The 20168-nt window shown below is 37.0% G+C and overlaps 1 protein-coding gene across 1 annotated transcript; it reads left to right on the top strand.

The window, feature by feature from the left end:
* Positions 1–215: 215 nt before the first annotated feature.
* DPH5 (diphthamide biosynthesis 5) lies at positions 216–19925 on the top strand (the record flags this gene model as incomplete). Its single annotated transcript, XM_084242440.1, has 7 exons — positions 216–350; positions 5741–5865; positions 12425–12533; positions 13989–14109; positions 16385–16424; positions 17927–18030; positions 19696–19925. 7 exons carry the CDS (start codon positions 216–218, stop codon positions 19923–19925), a joined length of 864 nt encoding a protein of 287 aa, XP_084098566.1.
* Positions 19926–20168: the final 243 nt, after the last annotated feature.

Genomic DNA, 20168 nt, shown 5'->3' with positions numbered 1-20168 from the left:
GGTGGGGGTGTGTGGAAACACTTGTTCTGACTCTTACTCCAGAAGCATGAAATGAGGTCCCCCAACCTCACGCCTCCGACAGGTTGCCCCTCCTCGTGCTCCTTAGGTTTTTTGTTTTCGTGATCATCCCTCCATTGTAGGTGTTCCGGGTGTAGCTGACACATGCTCTTGTTTTCCACTTCATCTTGCAGTCTCCCTTCCCCCCGGATTTTGAAATGCTTTACCTGATCGGCTTGGGCCTGGGAGATGCCAAGGACATCACTGTCAAGGGTCTGGAAGTTGTAAGACGCTGCGATCGAGTGTATCTGGAAGCCTATACCTCAATACTCACTGTAGGGAAGGAAGTCCTGGTAGGTGCTTAAGGTTCTCCGGCTTCCAGAACAGAGAGCTATCTAACAGCCGGTTTTTGTTACACTAAGTTGAACCGAATTTTCCGATCTTGCCTGTTCAAGTCCTTTAAATCACACCCCCTGCTCATTAAGGATCTGAGGGGTGCAAGGATGGAAATCGTGTGCCAAGTGACTGGGAAAATGAAAGTGCTTTGTCTTACTTTACAAGTCTAATTTTGTGGCTTTTCTGGTAAATAGGAAAGTTATTTTACGCTCCTGGGGATAGTTATCAAAATCCCTTATTTCATGAGATAGCCAAGAAATCCTTTCTGAGTTGAGTGCTAATGAGCTTCTGACACAGCCTTAATGAGTTAGTTATGTATTCAGAAACCAAGCTGGAACCTTCTCCCTTTGAAGTATTTCCATAGGGAATGATAATCTCCTTTCTGTCTGCATCATATCGAGAGAGGTCTTATCTTTGAATAAACATCTCCCAGTAAAGCTTACACTCATACACTTGTATATGTCAAGTGAACCTGGGACTTAATAACCTTAAGATTGTTAGTGTATGATACATTTAGCAGACTCATTGAAGGTTCAGTACATTTTGGAAGGAGGGTCAAGTTCAAGTTCTTTGTCAAATCCCCATAAAACATAAGTTAAATGAAAAGACTGAAGGATATAGGGAGAGGGAGTGGATTTTAAAATTCATATATGAAGTCTTCCAAACCCAGAGGTGATCTAGAGGATTTAAGGTTTGCCCTCTTAGATTCACAGCCCAGAGAATTCTGAAGGTCTCTTAATTACTTTAAAATCTTAAAGAAGTCACATTAAAAAAAATAATAAAATCTTAAAGAAAGAATTAAGGACTGCTTCTTGAATTTGCCATGCATTGAAATGAAAGTTGTGTCTAATGTTAAGATGACTTATTTGAAAGTGCTTAAAATTTTAAGTACCAGCTAAATTTTAATTTTAGTTACTATAATTTTTTAAACTTTTTTTATTTTTCCAAAAACATCGTTAGACAGGGCCTCCCTTGAGCGCCGCGCTGTGAAGCTGTCCACAGCCTCTGCAGCGCCAGTTTGATCCCGGCTGGCCTGCGAGGGTCCCACATGGCGCTGCAGACCTCTCCTGCCGCGCCGCTGCTCCCCTCAGCAGTGTATTTCGTCAGTCTGCCTGTTCTGTTCCCCGCTCTGGTGAATTCTCTCACCCTCCTGCACATCTGGCCTGTACCCGGGCTCTTGCATAAATAAATAAATAAATAAATAAATAAATAGATCTTAAAAAAAAATCGTTAGGCAACATCTGGGGCTGGGCCCAACTTAACCTACAAGTAAACCGTGTATACCTTGTTAGGGTGTTAGAATATCCGTTCCTCCACAATGATAGGTATTAGTATTTACACAGTACTTACTATGTACTATTTTAAATGCTTCCCATATACGACATGATTATTGCTCTGTAATTGTAGTTCACATTTTACAGGCACAATGAAACTTCCCCAAGGTCATATAGGGAGTGAGTGATAGAGCCAAAATATGAGCCAAGTCTGCTCGAATTGCAGTTCACCACTCTGCATTCTTAGAGAATTGTATTGTATTGTATCTCTGTATTCTTAGAGAAAGATAACAGCTTCACAAAATCAGGAAACTACAGAGAAGATAGGATTAGGATTCAAGCAAAGTAGTCAATCCTGGATCCTGCTGTCTCACAAAATTCTTTTGGTCTCTACTATCTATGACCTATATATTAGTCCTTAGTTCGTGTTCTTTCTTGAGCAGCTTGCTATACAACAGCAGCCATCTTAATGAATCATTTTTGGAATAAATTAAGGTCTAAATAAATTAATGCTTATATTGTCCAATAAAATCTCAAAGCCACTTTCTCTTTAACCACTTCCTGCCTTCCTTCTTTCCTGCCTCCCTTCCTCTGCCTTACCCTCTAGTGGTCCCTCCCTCCCTGCTTTCCCTTTATGTAAGTTTCTAAGTCTGATTAGAACAAAAAAGTGACCTATGGGGGGGAAAAAAAACCACCTCTGAACAGCCATTATCTTCCAGTCAGAACAAGTGAGCCAGCAAAGGAAGGAGTGAGAAAGCCTATTGTTGCCTCTTAGATGTATTTTTGTGGATGGGAAAATTCCTGAATGGGAATAGCTTGAAGCTTGAAGTGACTGAATCACTAAATTTGCCTGACTGAGCTTTCTACTATGGAGTAGAAGTGGAGACGCATGAAGGAAGTCAGAGAGAGAAGACAGCCCAGAGCGTTAACCTTGCGTAAAAGGAATGGGATTGAAGCATGAAAGTCATTATAGAAAGAGTGAAGCCTAAATATTTGTAAAAATGGCAAATACCGGAAAAGCTTTAGAGGCGAAATAATTTTTACTGGAAAATTAATCCGAGGTTCTCTTCCCATTTAAGGCTACTGCCTTAAACCTTTTCTTCTTTCCTCAGGAACATTACTTTCTTCTTTGTGTTTGAGCTACATTAATACCCTTCTTCCTTCAGCCTGATGCCATATTCAGTATACATTGTCCATTCTGAAAACTCTTCTCTTTTTAAAAAGTGTCTTTTTCCCACAGTTATTATTCTGTTACTCTTTATCCAAAAATTTTTTGAAAAAGAGTTTACTTTTGTTAACTTCACTTCCACTCATGTCTTAGATGCTAATAGATCAGCTTCCATTCCTCTGAACTATTTGTCTGTTGAATAATTATTTAGTAGCTGAGAACTCCAGAGGGTGGTTTAATTGATCTGTTTTACATCTTTTGACACTAGCTTGAAACTAGTTTTATTCCTACGATTCCATTTTTCTCAGTTCCCTTTGTAAGCTCATTTCTCTGTTCCTTGTTTAAATGTTCGTGGTTTTTAAAAAGAATTTATTTTCTCATTTGTTGTCACATACTACTTTGAACCTCTACTTTTCTAATACATCAAATGGTTTGAAATTCAAAAGAACTAAAAGATACACACATTGAAATATTTCAATCTAAGTCCTCTTTCCTGGAGGCAATCTTTACTAATTTTTTGTATATCCTCCCAGAAATATCCAAAAGTAATTTTAATTTATTTTTTTACCTTTCTCCCATGAATAAACCTGCTGACTTTAAAATAAGAATGAGTTTTACCATCACTTTCATAAATGGAGATTAGGACTGAGAATATAAAACCAGATTGGCCGATCAGCCATTGGATAATAGACAACATAAATTTGTATCATTTGTTAAATGGCATGCTTGTTTTTTATTATTTTCCTTCCCTGTCCCTTAGTATGTTTGATATTCTTACAGCAGATATATTGTGGTAGTTAATTCCCTTACTGGACACTATGCTCCACAGGGCAGGAGCCATGAAATCTCATTTACCTCTGTTTTCCAACATCAAGTATAGTGTTTGCATGGTGACTGTACACAAGAAATTTTTTTTGAGTGAGTGAACAAGTGGGTAAATTAAAAACAATGCATTGTAAGTCTCTTACTGCTTTTGCTATCACTTCCCCCCTTTTTTTTTAAAAACAAAAATTTCAAGAGGATCAGCTTTGAGATTATACTGGAGTATTCGTATGTATATTTCTCTTTAAAGGAGATTTTTGACTAACAGCCTATTTCTAATTAGATAATGAAATTATCTTAGGTTAGGATTAAGTGATAAATTAATAAATATCATAAATTAGATATGATATATGTTTTTAGGGTAGGGCTTTCTGTTATATTATTTATAAAATAATCAGCTAAGATTATTGCTAGCATTCAACTACTAGCATGTGCTTATTGATCTTTAAGAACTGTTACAAGTTGGACCTCTTTGGTGGCATAGAGGTTAAAGTCTCAGTGCCATCAACTATCACCAGCCACTTACTGTTGAATGAGTTCAATCCCTGGCCAGGGAGGTGACCCACATGGCGCAGCAGACCTCTCCTATCTTGCCTGTTGTTCCCCTCAACAGTGTATTTCAGTAGATCCTACTGTTTTGCTCCCCACTCTCTCTAGTGAATCCTCTCACCCCCACCCCGACCCCTGGGCTACACCCCAGTTCTTGTATGCATAAATAAATAAAAATCAATAAAAAAAAAGATATGGGCCTCCCCTGGTAGTGCAGTGGTTGAGCCCTGGGCTGCGAGGCTGCCCACAGCCATTCCCTGGCAGCCAGCAAGTGTCCCACAAAAAAAAAAAAAAAAAAGTTACAAGTTCAGTTATGTTAGAAGTTCTGAAAAAATACATTGTTTCCTTAACTGAAGGAAACATTTAGATATGTTCACATACTTATGAAGAAAAATATATTTAATGATTAAGAATATATATAGTAAAGTGAAAATAAAAGGACACTTTGTCTATAGAATCATTGTCATTGGAAACTTTTGGAACATATCTTCAAGAAGATATGCCGAGAAAAGGATGAGATCTTTGTCATATTTCAAGAACAGATTCTAGTTAAGTTTCCAGAAATAATTGCCAGATTTGGAACTATAGCCTTTATCCTAATCATTTGGTGATTCACTCATTTGCTTGACAAATGTTAAGTGCCAGATATTCTGCCATTATTATAGCAATCCTTATGATTCAAACAAACTTCTTAATATATAAGGAATGTTATTATTTATCTTTGCATTCATGCACTTTTACTTATTTGAATTATTCTGCAGGAAATCAGTTATAAGATTCTAGATCCCACATAATAGCTTGTAACCTCTATCACATAACCCACACTATCTTCCACTCCTTACTTACCTGCTGCTGCTCTAAAGTCAGCCTCCTGCATTTTTCTTTAGAGGTGATCTCCAGGGGATTAGTTTCCAAAGCAGTTTGTACAGAGACTTCATATTTATTTATAATTCTTTTCTTTTCTCTGCAACTTTGCCTTTTTAGCAGGAACTAGGAAATACAGTTTTAAATTAGTCTTTCCTGCAGTTATAAAAGAATGTTTGCTGGTTCTATGAACAACTATCTTTATTTTCTATTATTTCTCATTGAAATTACCTTTGGGTCCTATAGATTTTCCTATGGAAAATGTATCAAAACCCAAACTACCATGTGCATTATAATTATTATATTTATTCTGTATTCTGCATTTCTGAAGTAAAGCTCGTGCATACATTATTTTCTCTGTTCATTCTACAATGTTCTGCCTGGCCTGTTAGGCCCAAAATTAAAGGTAAATTTAAAATGCAAAAAGCCTCAGATGTTAGAAGGTCTACCTCCTCTTGGGATATTCAGATAGCCCCAAAGACACAGTTTAATTGCAACATGATATAGAGTGCTAGCTCATTGATGAGTTGAATTCAGTGATCTGTTTGGATGATTGCCAAGAGTTGCACCCGCTCCAGACAGATTGAGGGGTGAGGTGTGTGTGTGTGTGTGTGTGTGTTTTGAAATGTTTACCTGCTGTTTCATTTTTATCTTGGACTTAAATCTATAGGAAGAGTTTTATGGAAGAAAATTGATTCTTGCTGATAGAGAGGAAGTGGAACAAGAAGCAGATAATATTTTAAAGGATGCCGATGTTAGTGATGTTGCATTCCTTGTGGTTGGTGATCCATTTGGGTAAGTCAAAGCTGATATTTTGAAATTTTATTCATTTCCTTTTTTATTCAATAAGAATTATACTGTTACATATAAAACCTTTACCTGCAAGAGCCTGATAAGAAGATTCTGTTCACTTAGACTCTATCTAAAGTTTCATCATTTGACTTACAATCTTGGAAATTAATGAAGAAAATCTGATTGGTCAGGATATCATCTTATGTATCACTTACATAAATTATTAAGTGTCATCTCTAAAGTTTTTATCATTGGTTCTGCTGTTCTTTTAGGTCATTTAGATTAAATGGCTTCATTAGTATGTCACTATTAAATAGATGCATTGCTTTATCAAGAGTCATACCTACCTTTTGTTTAGCAGGTAATTGTCAGCATCTTTTTTTTTTTGCCTAAGCTTTTTTCCCTCCTTTTTTAATCATCTAATATTTAGCAATATTGCTGTCACTTTCCTTGTCAAGCCTCAGATTTCTATTTCTTATATCCATTGGGAGCTCTGTTCTTCTGCATTACTAAAAAGATGGCCTTCTACTTGTCTAGTCAAGCATCATCAATCTCTAATGTCAAACCAAACAGAAGAGTTCTTTGTCTCCAGCTGGTGACCCACGATTTATGTCACAGATTTAAGGAACATAAGGACAATTAAATCTCTCTGAGCCCACCACCAAGGATGTTTTTCAAAAGAATGGAGTTAACATGAGCATGTGTCTGTCGAAAAGTAATTTATTTCAGTATGAGGTACCAGGGACTGTGTCATTATCACACTTAGTTGCAAATGATGTTGGATAATCATACACTTTGAAATACTTAAATAGTCCATTTTAGTCTCTGATCTTGTTCTTAGAAAAAGTAAGGCTTCATCCAAATTAGCAGTGTATAGCTTCCCTTTTCTAGCCAGAAAATAGTAAAAAAAAAAAAAATTAGGGTAATGAAAACTCCCGTATATAACATATCTTAAGGGATTTTCCTAATACTATACCAACTTCTGCTGAAGTCCCATGATTTCTATAGGGACACATTCTGACACATTCTGACCCACCAAACTTCCTGACTTGTTAGTGTCTTAATTCTTTCACTTACCTACACTAGTAATCTCAGCATCCCCTTTGACTTTATGGCATCCTGTTGCTGAAATGAAGTACAATGAACCAACATGACACGGAATGAAGTTTGTAGACCGGTGCTAATGCACAAACTTTCACTTGTCCATGATGAGGTAACTACAGAAATAAAGAGCAAACATTTAGAAACATTCCTATCAATTTTAAAAACGATTTAGCTCTGCTGAATTCAGTAATTTGGAGCTCCTGTTTTGTATTATTTTCTTTTTCTTTACATTTTAAAAGGAATTATTAGGAAAAGGAAAAAAGGGGCACCTGCTAGACGCAGGTGGGCAGAAAACTGCTATTTCATTTTCTGATAGTTAATTTTTTACTGCATTTTATATAAAATTATTGCTCCGTGACAAGTTAAAGGGATATTGGCCTATCACCACAGTAAATTTGAGAAACAATTGATATCTACTTCTGATATCTACTAATGCCAAGTATTATGAAAGATACTATGGAGATTAAAAAGAAACTGTGAAGAAAATGGAGAACAAATCTAAAGAATAGATGTATCCATTTATTTAAAAAAATGCACTATAGGGATGGCAAACTGGTTGGTGTGAGCAGGCTTCAATACAGGAGTGGCAGGTCACAGGTTAGAAGGGCAGGTTGGACAGTATTTTTCATATCTGCCCTTTTTCTCATTTTGAATCCAGGTATGAATTTGAGCACAGTATAGGTAGACTTCAAAGTTTGTACTCTGACCAGGAGAAAGGCTACTAGAATAATCCAGGGTATATATGATGGTAAGACCTTGCATTAGGCAGAAAGGGGACAGCCAAAGTAATGAAAAGATGTGAAACATTTCATGAAAGAAGTCAATAGCAGGGCGTCCCTGGTGGTGCAAGGGGTTGAGTGCCGCACAATGAAGCAATCTGCAGCCTCTGCAGCATGAGTTCGATCCCCGGACAGCCGGGGAGCTACCCACATGGCACAGCAGACCTCTCCTGTTTCACCCCACTGTTCCCCTCAGCAGTGTATTTGTCAATCTGCCTGTTCTGTTCCCCACTCTGTCTCTGGTGAATCCTGTCATCCCTCCACACCTCTGGCCTGTACCCCAGTTCTTATATGCTGTAGGGGCAGGATGGGCACAGTGCTGGTTTTCTGAGAATTCAAGTGGACAGGTAAAGAAGAGTCCTGCAGCCCTCAGTGGCTTTCTCAGGCTTTTGTTGAGCTTCTACTTATAGTGCAGCAACCAGGTACACGGCAGGCAGGAGGCCCCGGGGGTGCCTGGAGGCCAATAGGCCTCCAGAACCCCCCGGAAAGTCTTCACTCTGGGCTCCTTGTGGCGCTTTCTCCCCTTCTCTCTCCTGCCTGTTTCTCTTGGTGACTATTCCAATACTGCAGTCATGGCCCACAGAAGTAAAAAATACAACTATAACAATGTAACAAAATGCAGGTGCCCCCATCAGGCAGGGCAATCCTGATGGTGAAGGGCAGAAAAGCCTGAAAACCATTTACCCTTCACATGCATAAATAAATAAATTAAAAAAAAAAAAGAAAATCCTTTCTGCAGAGGTGAAAATGAAGTAGTATCTAAAAGACAAGAGGAATAGCAGTAGCAAAGAACATTCTGAGCAGAGGGAGCTGCAAGAATATTTTCAAAGACGTGAAAGGAAAACCTGGTGGCACAAGGGGTTAAGCACCACCCACACTGTGAAACTAGCCACAGCCTCTGCAGCACGAGTTCTATCCCAGGCGGCCAGGGAGCTACCCACATGGCGCAGCAGACCTCTAGACCTCTCCTGACTCGCCCACTGCTCCCCTCAGCAGCATATTTCAGTAGATCCACCTGTTCCACTCCCTATTCTGTCTCTGGTGAAACCTCTCACCCTGCACCTCTGGCCTGTACCCCAGTTCTTGTATGCGTAAATAAATCTTTAAAAAATAAAAAGAAATGAAAGACTACACTTGCTGAAGCATAGTGAGTGAGGGAGAAGAGGATGTGAGAAAGAGTTAAAGAGGGAGGCAGGAGACTAACTGTGGCAGGCCTTGGAGGGGGTAAGGATTTTGTTTGAAGTACCGAGGTAAGCCTTTGGAGAATTTTAAAAAGTTAAGCATCACAGTTTGATCAAAATTCTTTAAAGATTATTCTAAATGCTTGGGTGGATGGATTGTAAGGAAGCAAAAGGTGGATCTGGTGGAAGAGAAAAAAAGATACACTGGGAAAAAGTTAGTAGGAAGCATGCTGGCATGTACATAGTAGCCTGAAAGGAAAGAGTGGCCAACTTTGATGAAGTAAAGGAAAGAAATATGCCAGGATTCTGCTTTTGTATGGTTTGCCCTACTATCCCAAAATAGAACATTCCTACGTGGTATAATTTGGGTAGGCAATTTTTTTGGGAACCCTTAGTATTACTTTATATGGAAAAATTGTCTCCAGACCCCAAAAGTAACTTACTAAGTTAGAACATTATATTTTCAGATAGCAGGGAAAATGTACAACTGAGTTTATGATAGTGCCACTTCTTGAATTGATGAAAACCAGTAGGGAAAAGGATGGGGGGAGCAAAATTAGTTCTGGATGTTTTTAGTTTGAGTTGTAATGTGGGATACTCATTATCTGCTACTGGAGCTCAAGGGGGAGGGAGGTTTAATCTGGACACATGACTTTAGAAGTCATTAGTATAGGGCCTCCCCAGTGGTGCAAGGGGATAAGATGCAGCCTAAGAGGCTATCCGCAGCCACTGCAGCACAAGTTTGACCCCTGGCCCGGAGGATACCCACATGGCACAGCAGACCCCTCCTGACTCGCCTGCTGCTCCCCTCAGCAGTGTACTTCTGTCAATCTGCCTGTTCTGTTCCCCACTCTGTCTCTGGTGAATCATCTCAACCCCCACACCTCTGGCCTGTACCCCAGTTCTTATGTGCATAAATAAACAAACCTTAAAAAAAGAAGTCATTAGTATATAAAGAGTATTTAAAGTCAGAGGAATGGATGGAATCTCTCTAAGGAAGAACAGAGGAAGAGAAGACCATCTAGGATCAATCCATAGGAATTGATGGTCCATGGTCTAGTAAGTGCCATGGATGAAGGAAAACCTAGTAAGTTAGTGTTATCACAGAAGCCAGCAAAAGAGACTGTTTCAGAAAGGAGTGGCTAACTTGGATATACTGGTGAAAAGTTGATTATAATATGAGGTCATAAAGTGTTTGTGTGAATGTAAAGGCATAGTGGAATTAATGGAATATGCCTTTATGGAGGATTTGGTGCCTGAACAGGGTCTAGGGAGAGTTTAATAGTTGGAGATGGTGGGGTTGACCTGACTGTAGGGGTAGGGGGCCAGGATGAAAGGGAGAATTCCATGTAAATTAAAAAAACTGAGGTCTAAAGAAAATACCTTGATGCTGTTACTGTCTGCTCAAAATCCCTCAGTGAATTTTCATGACAATTTTTTAATGGTATCTACTTTTTCCTTTGATTATTTTTTTGACTATGCTAGGGTGAAATTGACCAACGTTGGAATATATAGTTTTTGCAGTATTCATCCTCCACATCTTTGCTCATGCTTTTTTCTTAAAACTGTACCAGTTCACGTGCTTCCAGCAGTTCACAAGAACATTGATTTCACCATAAATCACTGAAAATATTAATGAATTTCCATATCACTACCTTTACCTCTATCAAATGTGGTGGTACTATGTCTACAAGCTAATGTTATAAAATCAAATTTTAAGTAAGCATATCAGATCTTATATATTCAAACTGACCACCTTTATGTACTTCATTTTTATTGATTCCATTGATCAAAACATTTTTGAATCTCCTCTTTTGAAATTGCCTTCATAGCAATGCCAAGTTACAAGCATATTAAAAAGACAAATGTGTTACTATTTCTGGGCATGTGGTTTTATCCAAAATTGTGTACGTGTGCGTGTGCATGTGCGTGTGTGAGAGAGAGATATTTTGGAGTGATCCACTTGCCTGGAAAAAGTAATCCATACATCTTCAAACACACATACTTTTCCAATCACCATAAATAAAACATTTTCATGAACTGCTCACTGGAAAGAATGCTGCAGGTAATGATTTAAGGCTTTGTTTCAAACCACGTTCTTCTTTTTCATGAAGCAGTATAATCTAGGTACTGGTGATGATGAAATACCAATTTTATCACAATCTTTCACAGCAGAAATCTGAGGGACTTAATTTAAAATAAATGACATTTATGGAAGTTTCAGAAAGTCAAATCATTTTGCAAGGTGATTAAATCTTCACTATACTGACCACATCTGGCTATCTTAAATGAACTTGTAAGGAGAGATGTAATTTGAAACGTATTGTTTTTTTTTCTGCTTATTTGTTTACAATACTCACCAAGTAACTAATTCATTTTCCTTATCTTAGTGTTAAGTAGTGAAATTCTACCAAAGGTCATGCTAAAAACATTCTTTACAGCTGGCAATCATATTACTTTTAAAAAGCTTACTCAAAATCAAATTAATGAGTTTTTCATACTAGTTTTTATTTTATGTATGTGATTAAAAACAGGCTTCCCTGGTGGGCATTTGTTAATCTGTTTCTGACTGCCTCATGGGGTGAAAGCCCTTGATGTTCCTACTTGGTATGCATTGACCAGTTGACAGGTCCTGCTTGTTTGTATGTAGTTTCTTAAACATGCTAATGCAGCTTTCCCCAATAGAGCCTGGAGTTTTCATCAAGAGGGTAAAAAAGCCTTTAATAAGGAAGTTCTAAATGAATGTGTGATTACGTTTCACAGTATCCATATTTATATTTACATATATTCTCTCTCTACCCCAATCTATCTAATTATAATCATTAGATTCATCTTTAAAAATAAGGAAAAGAAACAAGCAGAGGATGCACACATATACACACATAACCATTACACTTATGTGTAACCAGACTAAAAATATGTACACATGATTACTAGATAGATGTAAAGTCCAACCAGGATTCTATTGGATTTAACATTTCAGACAAAGATTGACAGGTTATTAAAATATTCTGTATTCTGCTTTGTATTTCAAAGTGCAAAAATAAAACCTTCGAAATAGAGCAGAAGTCAAGGAGTGGGTCTAGGTGCTATAATTTAGAACTTCAGTCATTTTAAGAGTTTAAAGGGACCTCAAACAAAAATGTTTGAGAATTGTTGCTCAAGAGTCAAGTTGCTGAGTTTCTATTCCATGCATTTCTTTTGCAGGTATTAACAGGATGAAAAGGCAAGTAAAACACCTCTTTTTTTCCCTGTAACTGCCAAGGCTACTTCAAGAATTGTACAGGTGCAGTTCAACATTGGGAAGGACACGTGTAGATTTAGACTTTTCTTGCCAAAAGCCCAGATGACAGCCCATACAGTCACCTAGCAGAATTTGAAGCCAAAAGCAGTGGCTTGACCTTTTGATTGAATTGAACTCATGAAATATTAAGCTTTACTGTCTTAAAAAAATCTGTGCTGGTTGCTTTAATCATACCTGCTCTTTTTCCTCTCTAGGGCTACAACACACAGTGATCTTATTCTGAGAGCAGCAAAACTGGGAATCCCTTACCGAGTTATTCACAATGCTTCCATAATGAATGCCATAGGCTGCTGCGGTTTACAGGTAATACTATAGTGAAATGTATTTTTTAAATTTGATTTACCAAAATAACTTATTTTGGTCTAAGTAGATTTTATTATGTTTCATTAATTATAAGGCATTAGTGGTTTTTTTTTTTTTTTTTTTAGATTTATTTATTTATGATTACAAGAACTGGGGTACAGGCCAGAGGTGTGGGAGGTGAGAGGATTCACCAGAGACAGAGTGGGGAACAGAACAGGCAGATAGACCGAAGTACACTGCTGAGGGGAGCAGTGGGTGAGTCAGGAGAGGTCTGCTGCACCATGTGGGTGGCTCCCTGGCTGGGGATTGAACTCATGCCTCAGAGGCCACAGACAGCTTCACAGCGCTGGCTCAACTCCTTGCCCCGCCAGGGAGGCCCGTTCACAGTAATTTTTTACTTGAACTTTTTACATATCTGATCCTCACAACCCTATGGGTGGGAAGGACGTATTTTATCACTATTCCCATTTCAGAGATAAAGACTTAGCCAGAGTAATGTCACATAGCTAACAATGCAGAACCAGAATTTGAGACCAGATTTTTTCAGTGTGAGATTTGGAGTTGGACTCACTTAAGTGAACTGTGCAGCTAGCCTGAACTAAGCAAGCTTCTTACATATAGAATGGATGAGAGGGGTGCATTTGATGGGAAAGGTTCAGGAAAAGACCCTCATTATTGAACTCCATAGTGAGAGAACAAATAGGGGCTAAAGTTAGACAGTAGAGGCTGGAGTGAGTATACAATGTGTAAATTTTTTTAAAAAAAGATTTATTTATGCATACAAGAACGGGGGTACAGGCCAGAGGTGTGTGGGGAACAAAACAGGCAGATTGACTGAAATATAGTGGTAAGGGGAGCAGCGGGCGAGTCAGGAGAGGTCTGTTGCGCCATGTGGGCAGCTCCCTGGCTGGGGATCGAACTCCTGCTGCAGTGGCTGTGGATAGCTTCATAGGTTGTACCTTAAACCCTTGCGCCACCAATGTGTAAATTTTACTGAGCTCTTTTGGTGCCAAGGAGTACTTCCTAAGCGTAAATTTGTGTTTCTTTATCATTACTAATTAGTTGTTTGAATGTGGGCAAATGTGTTGATCTTTCTAAGCTTTGGTTTCACCTCTGAAATGAAGATTATAATAGTAACTTTGTGAACCCTGCTGTGACTACTCAGAAGTCTTTGGGGAACTTATTTCAGTATTTTTAGAAGCCACAAAGCTAAATCATGACTTGGTTACATATGTTCCTATACTCAATGAAGAAATACTAGAAGCCTACTACTGGAAGGGCCTCAGAAAGTCACCAGCCACTAGGCACCAAAGAGAAATGTCATTATCTCTGTTGCAACAGATTTTATCCCTGACCCATGTCAAGTCTGATTCCCACTTTTTCTTTCAGTTGTTATTTATGCAATTATAATTAGTGAATTTTTCCATCATTAATTAATGCTTTTATTTTTTCCAGTTGTATAAGTTTGGAGAGACAGTTTCTATTGTTTTTTGGACAGACACCTGGAGACCAGAAAGCTTCTTTGACAAAGTGAAGAAAAACAGACAGAATGGCATGCATACCTTATGCTTACTAGGTAAGGGCTTCTTAGAACCATTAAAAATGGGGGTATGGGAGAGAAAGTGGCATTTATCTTCTAGGAAGGTTTTGGAACTGCAATTAGAAAATCAATTAGCAGATATTTACTGAATGTTCACTTTGCTCAATGGGGAGGAAGATTCTTTTGGAATACTAAGAAAATATTAGACATGGGTCCTGCCTTCAGGGTTTGAAGTATACTTTTTAACTATCATGCTATGTACATGCAAATTGAAGATCAATTGGACAGGCAGGAAGGACAAACCAGAGTTTTGGCTCCTAAGCTCCCTTTCTAAGAGCTGCCTCCTTTCTTTGCTTTCCTGGGAAAAGACAAACAAGGTTAAACAATATATCGTCCTTGTTCCATTAACAAAAGCAGGAAGAAGGTGTGAAGTATAAGATACCATGATTCCTAATCCTCAGATGCATCATTTAGCCATTTGGAAGTCTAGTCATTTAAATTAGTATGTATTTATTGAAGCTTGCCTTGGGCCCAACTCTGTAGGGATTGGTGTGAATATATCATGGTAGGAAACTACAGGGAATTTAAAGTTTACTTAGAAAGACAAGACTGACATATGATATAATTAGAGATCAATAAAATTTAGCATTAATTGTATAGCTATTTCAAAGAAAGAACATTTGAAGGGAAGTCAAAAGTTTATGAAGGAGTTGGGACCTAAGCGACTGAAGGAAAGAACAATTTAAGATGAGCTGGGGGTAGATGGTAAAAGTATCATGTGAGCAAATTTACTCAGTAAACATCTTGAGTAACTACCGGGTTCTTTGCATTATGCTAGGTCCTGGTACTAAGATGTATAGGAGATACTTATATTCTAGCAAGTAGAGGTACAGAGAAATAATTATGCCCTGCGTGTAGACAAGAAAAAGTTTTATTTAGATTGGTCTGATTTGAGATTAATTCGCTAATGCAATCTTGTTTGATTAAAAAGCATTTGCCTGTAAAAATTCTCCCTAACCATCTTTAAAAATCAGATTCTATAGTGCATATCATTTAAAATAAAAATATTGAAAATATTAAATAAAAAGCTTACTATCACAAATTTCAGAAGATCGAGATGAATATGTTGACTTTTAAAAAAATCTTATAAAAATGCAAATACATCATATAAAGGAAATCTAAGTTGCCTTATATTATTAATCATAACATAGACCACATTTTCAGTGACTGATGATAATTTTTCCTATATATGATGGACAAGTGAAAGTATTAAATAATGATATTTCAAAGCGGAAAAATGCTTTCACCTTTGGTTCTAAGCATATTTAGAAATACATGTATGAGTTTAATCTCTACTATATTTTCCAAGCAAACTGTTTTGTATCCTTTGTAAGAAAAGCTTTTATAATCACTTAATAGGAGAGTTGTAGAAGTCTATCAGAAAGACCCCTCCGTTGTACTATATTTATTTTTTTATAAACAAACTTTGGCTGAACCACTTGTTTTCAGCATGTAGAACAGGAAACAGCTGTTGCTCTTTCTGTTGTGAACAGAGTTCCTGTGAGGATGTAGTGATCTTGCTTTTTTACCTTTTACTAATAGTGCAGCTGAGCATCCATGATTAAATTGTAAAGTGTCAAATATTTGCAATGCTTGAACTGTGAGGCTTCATGAGAGCAGACTGCGTGTGTTCTGCTGCTGTGATAGCCCTCTATGTGCAGGGAGTGCCAGCCCTTTTAGAAATATATTTAGCTTTAAAGTGTTAATTCATAAGTTATTAGGTCATGTCTTACCATTCAAAGAAAGCAAAAGTTCCTTTCAAAATGTGCTAAGAATTTCATCTGTTGATGTTACATACATTCAAGCTTATATTCTGGTGCCTAAAAAATAGACAAGAATAGAAACATATCAAGACTTTTCAGTTGGATTTATGCAGTCACCAGCTAGTAGAAATGAATACAAAGATTTTGATTAGCTGTTAGGTAGTGTATATGCCAACATTTATCTAACTCTTTCCTGTGTCTTCTTTCCCAAGAGGAAATTAGGTCCTTTCAGGATGGTCTCAGGGCCGACTTCAGCTTGTTTTCTAACTTAGGATCTTTAAACAAACACAGACTTCCATTCTTCTATGTATTTCCATTAAAAAGTGGCTAGATGTATATGTGAGGAAAGACTCACAAACTCTCCAATGATATTTTGGAGACTGGTGAAGAAGTCCCCCAAAATTTAGATAATGAAACTGAAGTTCACCCAGAGGGTTTTGGATAAAGTGCTAATTAAATTAAAAAGAACTATTTATTGCTTCCTACAGACATCAAAGTAAAGGAGCAGTCTTTGGAAAATCTAATCAAGTAAGTTCTTGTTCTGAGAATACTTAGATTTCTTTTAAAACCGTGAAGAATTCAATTCAGTAAATTCTATTTAAGTGCCATTGTTGTAAAGATTGCTGAAAATCAACTTTTATTAAGTTAAAAACAGAATGAATGCTTTTAATCTTTTAAAATGATAAGCAGTGTGATAGAGTAGAAATAGCAATAAATTTCATAGATATAATCGGGAAAATAGTGAGTGGCACTTAATAGACACAGTATTTGTGCAGTGACATGCACTAGGAATCAGAAGACATACGTTTGAGTTCCACCTTTGCCTCTGGTTATATGCTCTTAAGCAAGTTGTCATTTTTCAGTCTTATTTTCCCCCTTTATGTAATGAGAGGACTAATTCTTTTTTACTTAGAGAGGCAGTATCTAATAGACTAGCTTCATGTGACTGACGAGCACATGAAATATGGCCAGTGCAACTGAGGAACTGAATTTACAATTTAATTTTAATTACTTTCAAACTATTTTTCAACTTAATTATTAGAAAACTTTTGAGAATATTTAGAAAAACTTCAATATATGAATCTATTTTTACAACTATAAATTTTATGACATCTAAATACAGATCAAGTGTTTCCAATGGAAATTTGTTTGAATTAATATGTGCTATGATTATAAAATACATACCAGATTTCAAATTTCAAAGATTTAAAACAAAAACAATTTTTAAAATTTTTTTATAGGAATAAATGTTGACATACAGTCTTTTGGATATATTGAATCTGTTGGTTGGAATAAAATATATTATTAAAATTAATTTTGTCTTTTTCACTTTTGTTAATATAGCTACTAAAAAATATAAAATCATGTTTGTAGTTTGCATTATATTTCTGTTGGACAGAGCTGACTTAGAAAATTGTTGAGAGTAAAATAATCTACATAAACTTTTTATAAGCTACAAAGCTATATTTTTTATTATGATCCTTGGGCAAACCTGGTAGACTTCTGAGCATATAGAATTATATATATCTTACCCTCCAAGATTTCTAGATATTTACTGCTTTTTTTTTTTAAATTCTGAGTTATTATTGCATTAGTTTACTTTTTCTTAGAGGAAAAAATGCAAAGAGAACTATGTGGTTTAAACATGATAATAAAAATGTGCACTACAGAGCTTGAGTAAGCTAGGATATAGAATATATTTCCACTTATTTTGAGTCTGCTTTTTGCCTGAGATAACACTTTGGGTGAAAGTAACTTTGGTTTAGATATTTATCTTTAAGTTACTGGACTTTTACTTCCTCCCAACATATCAGGAAGATCAATAAGCAGTTGAAATAGAATAATGAAATAAGCTTGAGAAACTAAACATAAACAATCACTGTATCTGTGCTTGAGTGTATATTTAAAGTGGGAATCTTGGGAAAGCTTCAAACAGAAGGTAGACTGTGTACCTAGGGGAGTAATTGCATTAATAATGTATTATATAATTTCATGGCTAGGCACAATGGCATCTAGTTTTGTATTTACAGGGGAAGGAAGATCTATGAACCCCCTCGTTATATGAGCGTAAACCAAGCAGCCCAGCAACTTCTAGAAATTGTTCAGAATCAAAGACTACAAGGAGAAGAACCAGGTACTTGGGACCCTAAAATAGTTCTCATTCTCCCCTGGTGCTGCACTGAGATGTGTATCTGATACATCATCACACACATGAACACCACTGAAGTAAAATTCAGTGTTTCACATTACTTTTTCTTGTCAATTTTTCCCTTTATTAACTTAAATCTCATATGCTGAAAGTTATACTGGAAGAACAATGGCTTTCTAGTCCAACTGATACCATAGAAAGTAAGCATTTTTTACAAACTATAAATCAGATTTGATGCAAATAGATTAATATGTAGATATTACAGAACTTCTATTTTAGCCCAGATCTGTGGTGACCTCTGTCCTGCAAAAAATATATTCTTTTTTTTATTCTCAACACGGACACCAGGAATAGCCTGTTTCAGGATAAAAACACAAGGATTTATCCTTGAATTCCTAGTATCTAGATCCCGCATGTGGCATAGAATACAATGTTACTGTCAATAAATAGTTAATGAGAGACTCTTCTATGAACCTGTTACCATGTTCTAAGTGCTGACTACCTTTCAATATCTACCTTTGATAGAAAAGATGCACAGAGATCTTGAGTGACTGCTGCTTAGTTGACTGTCTTCGGTGCACCTTATTAAAGTCATGAGACAGTCAGCGAGGGTGCCCTATATCTGTAACTGTGCAGAGCTCCTGGGGTGCCTGCTTCCCTTCATATTATCATTTATCCCATTTTGAACATTGTTCACTTAGGACAAATTTCTCAACTAAACAAGAAAGCCAGAAAGGGTTTTGACCCAGAGTAAATATTGTTAAAGTTCATTAATGTTGGTAATTTTGAACTTAAAAGCATAAGGAGTGTCAAAATTACCAACACTGTTAAGAGCCCTAGAGTCTGCTAAGTTCATATCTGTTCTGTGCTCTTACCCCTTAAAATTGCTGTTTAAGAAAGATATTATTCCATTTTAAAAAATGAGAAAATTTAAATTTGTCATATGCTTATTTAGTATTGAAGCACAAAGTCAAATTTAGGTATTAATATTTCATAACATCATGGTTTTTCTGGTATATCTTGGTCAATGTGAACATATTTCAAGAAATCCATTAAAAAATAAAACTTATAATAATAATAAATATTGTTCATTCTGAATCTGTTTGAAGACAAATGGTATGCAATCATAAAGTATTGGATATAAGTTATTGTTTATCAATTGTAAGATCTTAAACTATGCTAAACCTTTGGAATTTTGAAAGAGCCAAATTGGGAAGTACTACTTTATATGCCAGCTATTGCAAAACATTTAAAAATCTCAGTTAGGGGCCTCCTTGGTGGCGCAGGGGTTTAGGATGCAACCTATGAGGCAGGAGCAACCCACATGGCACAGCAGACCTCTCGTGTCTCGCCTGCTGCTCCTCTCAGCAGTGTACTTCAGTCAATCCGCCTGTTCTGTTCCCCACTCTGTCTCTGGTGGGTCCTTTCAGACCCCCACACCTCTGGCCTTCTTGTATGCATAAATCAATCTTTGAAGAAAAAAAAAAAAAAACCTCGGTGAAATAAAGTTCATAATGAGTGACTAAGGGGACTTAATATATTTAGGGCTTCTTTAAATGTACTTTTGGTACTACTGTTAGTTTGAATGTTAAACATGATAATGCATTTGCTGAACTGAATGGCACTATCTTACCTTTTTTTTTAAAACAGCAATCACCGAAGAAACACTCTGTGTTGGCTTAGCCAGGGTTGGAGCTGAGGACCAGAAAATCGCAGCAGGCACTTTGCAACAAATGTGTACTGTGGACTTGGGAGGACCACTGCATTCCTTGATTATCACAGGAGGCAGCATGCATCCGCTGGAAATGGAGATGCTAAGTCTATTTTCCGTATCAGAAAATAGCTCAGAATCCCAGAGCACTGATGGACTCCGAACATAGACATTTCCTTCTGTGTATGCACAGACATATTTGTATAACAAATGCATGGGGTTTTTTGGTTTACTAAATAAGTATAAAATAAGTGACCAAGAAGATGTTGACTCAGCAATTCTTTGTTTTCTGGTCGCAGAGTTTTTCCCTGGGATACATTCAGTTGCTGCTGCTCTTCTGGCTGTCTTTCAGGAAGAACACATTTGAGACATGTCAAGCTAGAGAACTTGTAAACAGACATCCCTAGACAGA

The sequence above is a fragment of the Talpa europaea genome (assembly GCF_964194135.1).
Source record: "Talpa europaea genome assembly, chromosome: 9".
NCBI lineage: Eukaryota > Metazoa > Chordata > Mammalia > Eulipotyphla > Talpidae > Talpa > Talpa europaea.
Note: the sequence above shows the minus strand (reverse complement) of the source record. Positions and strands in the feature narration are given on the sequence as shown.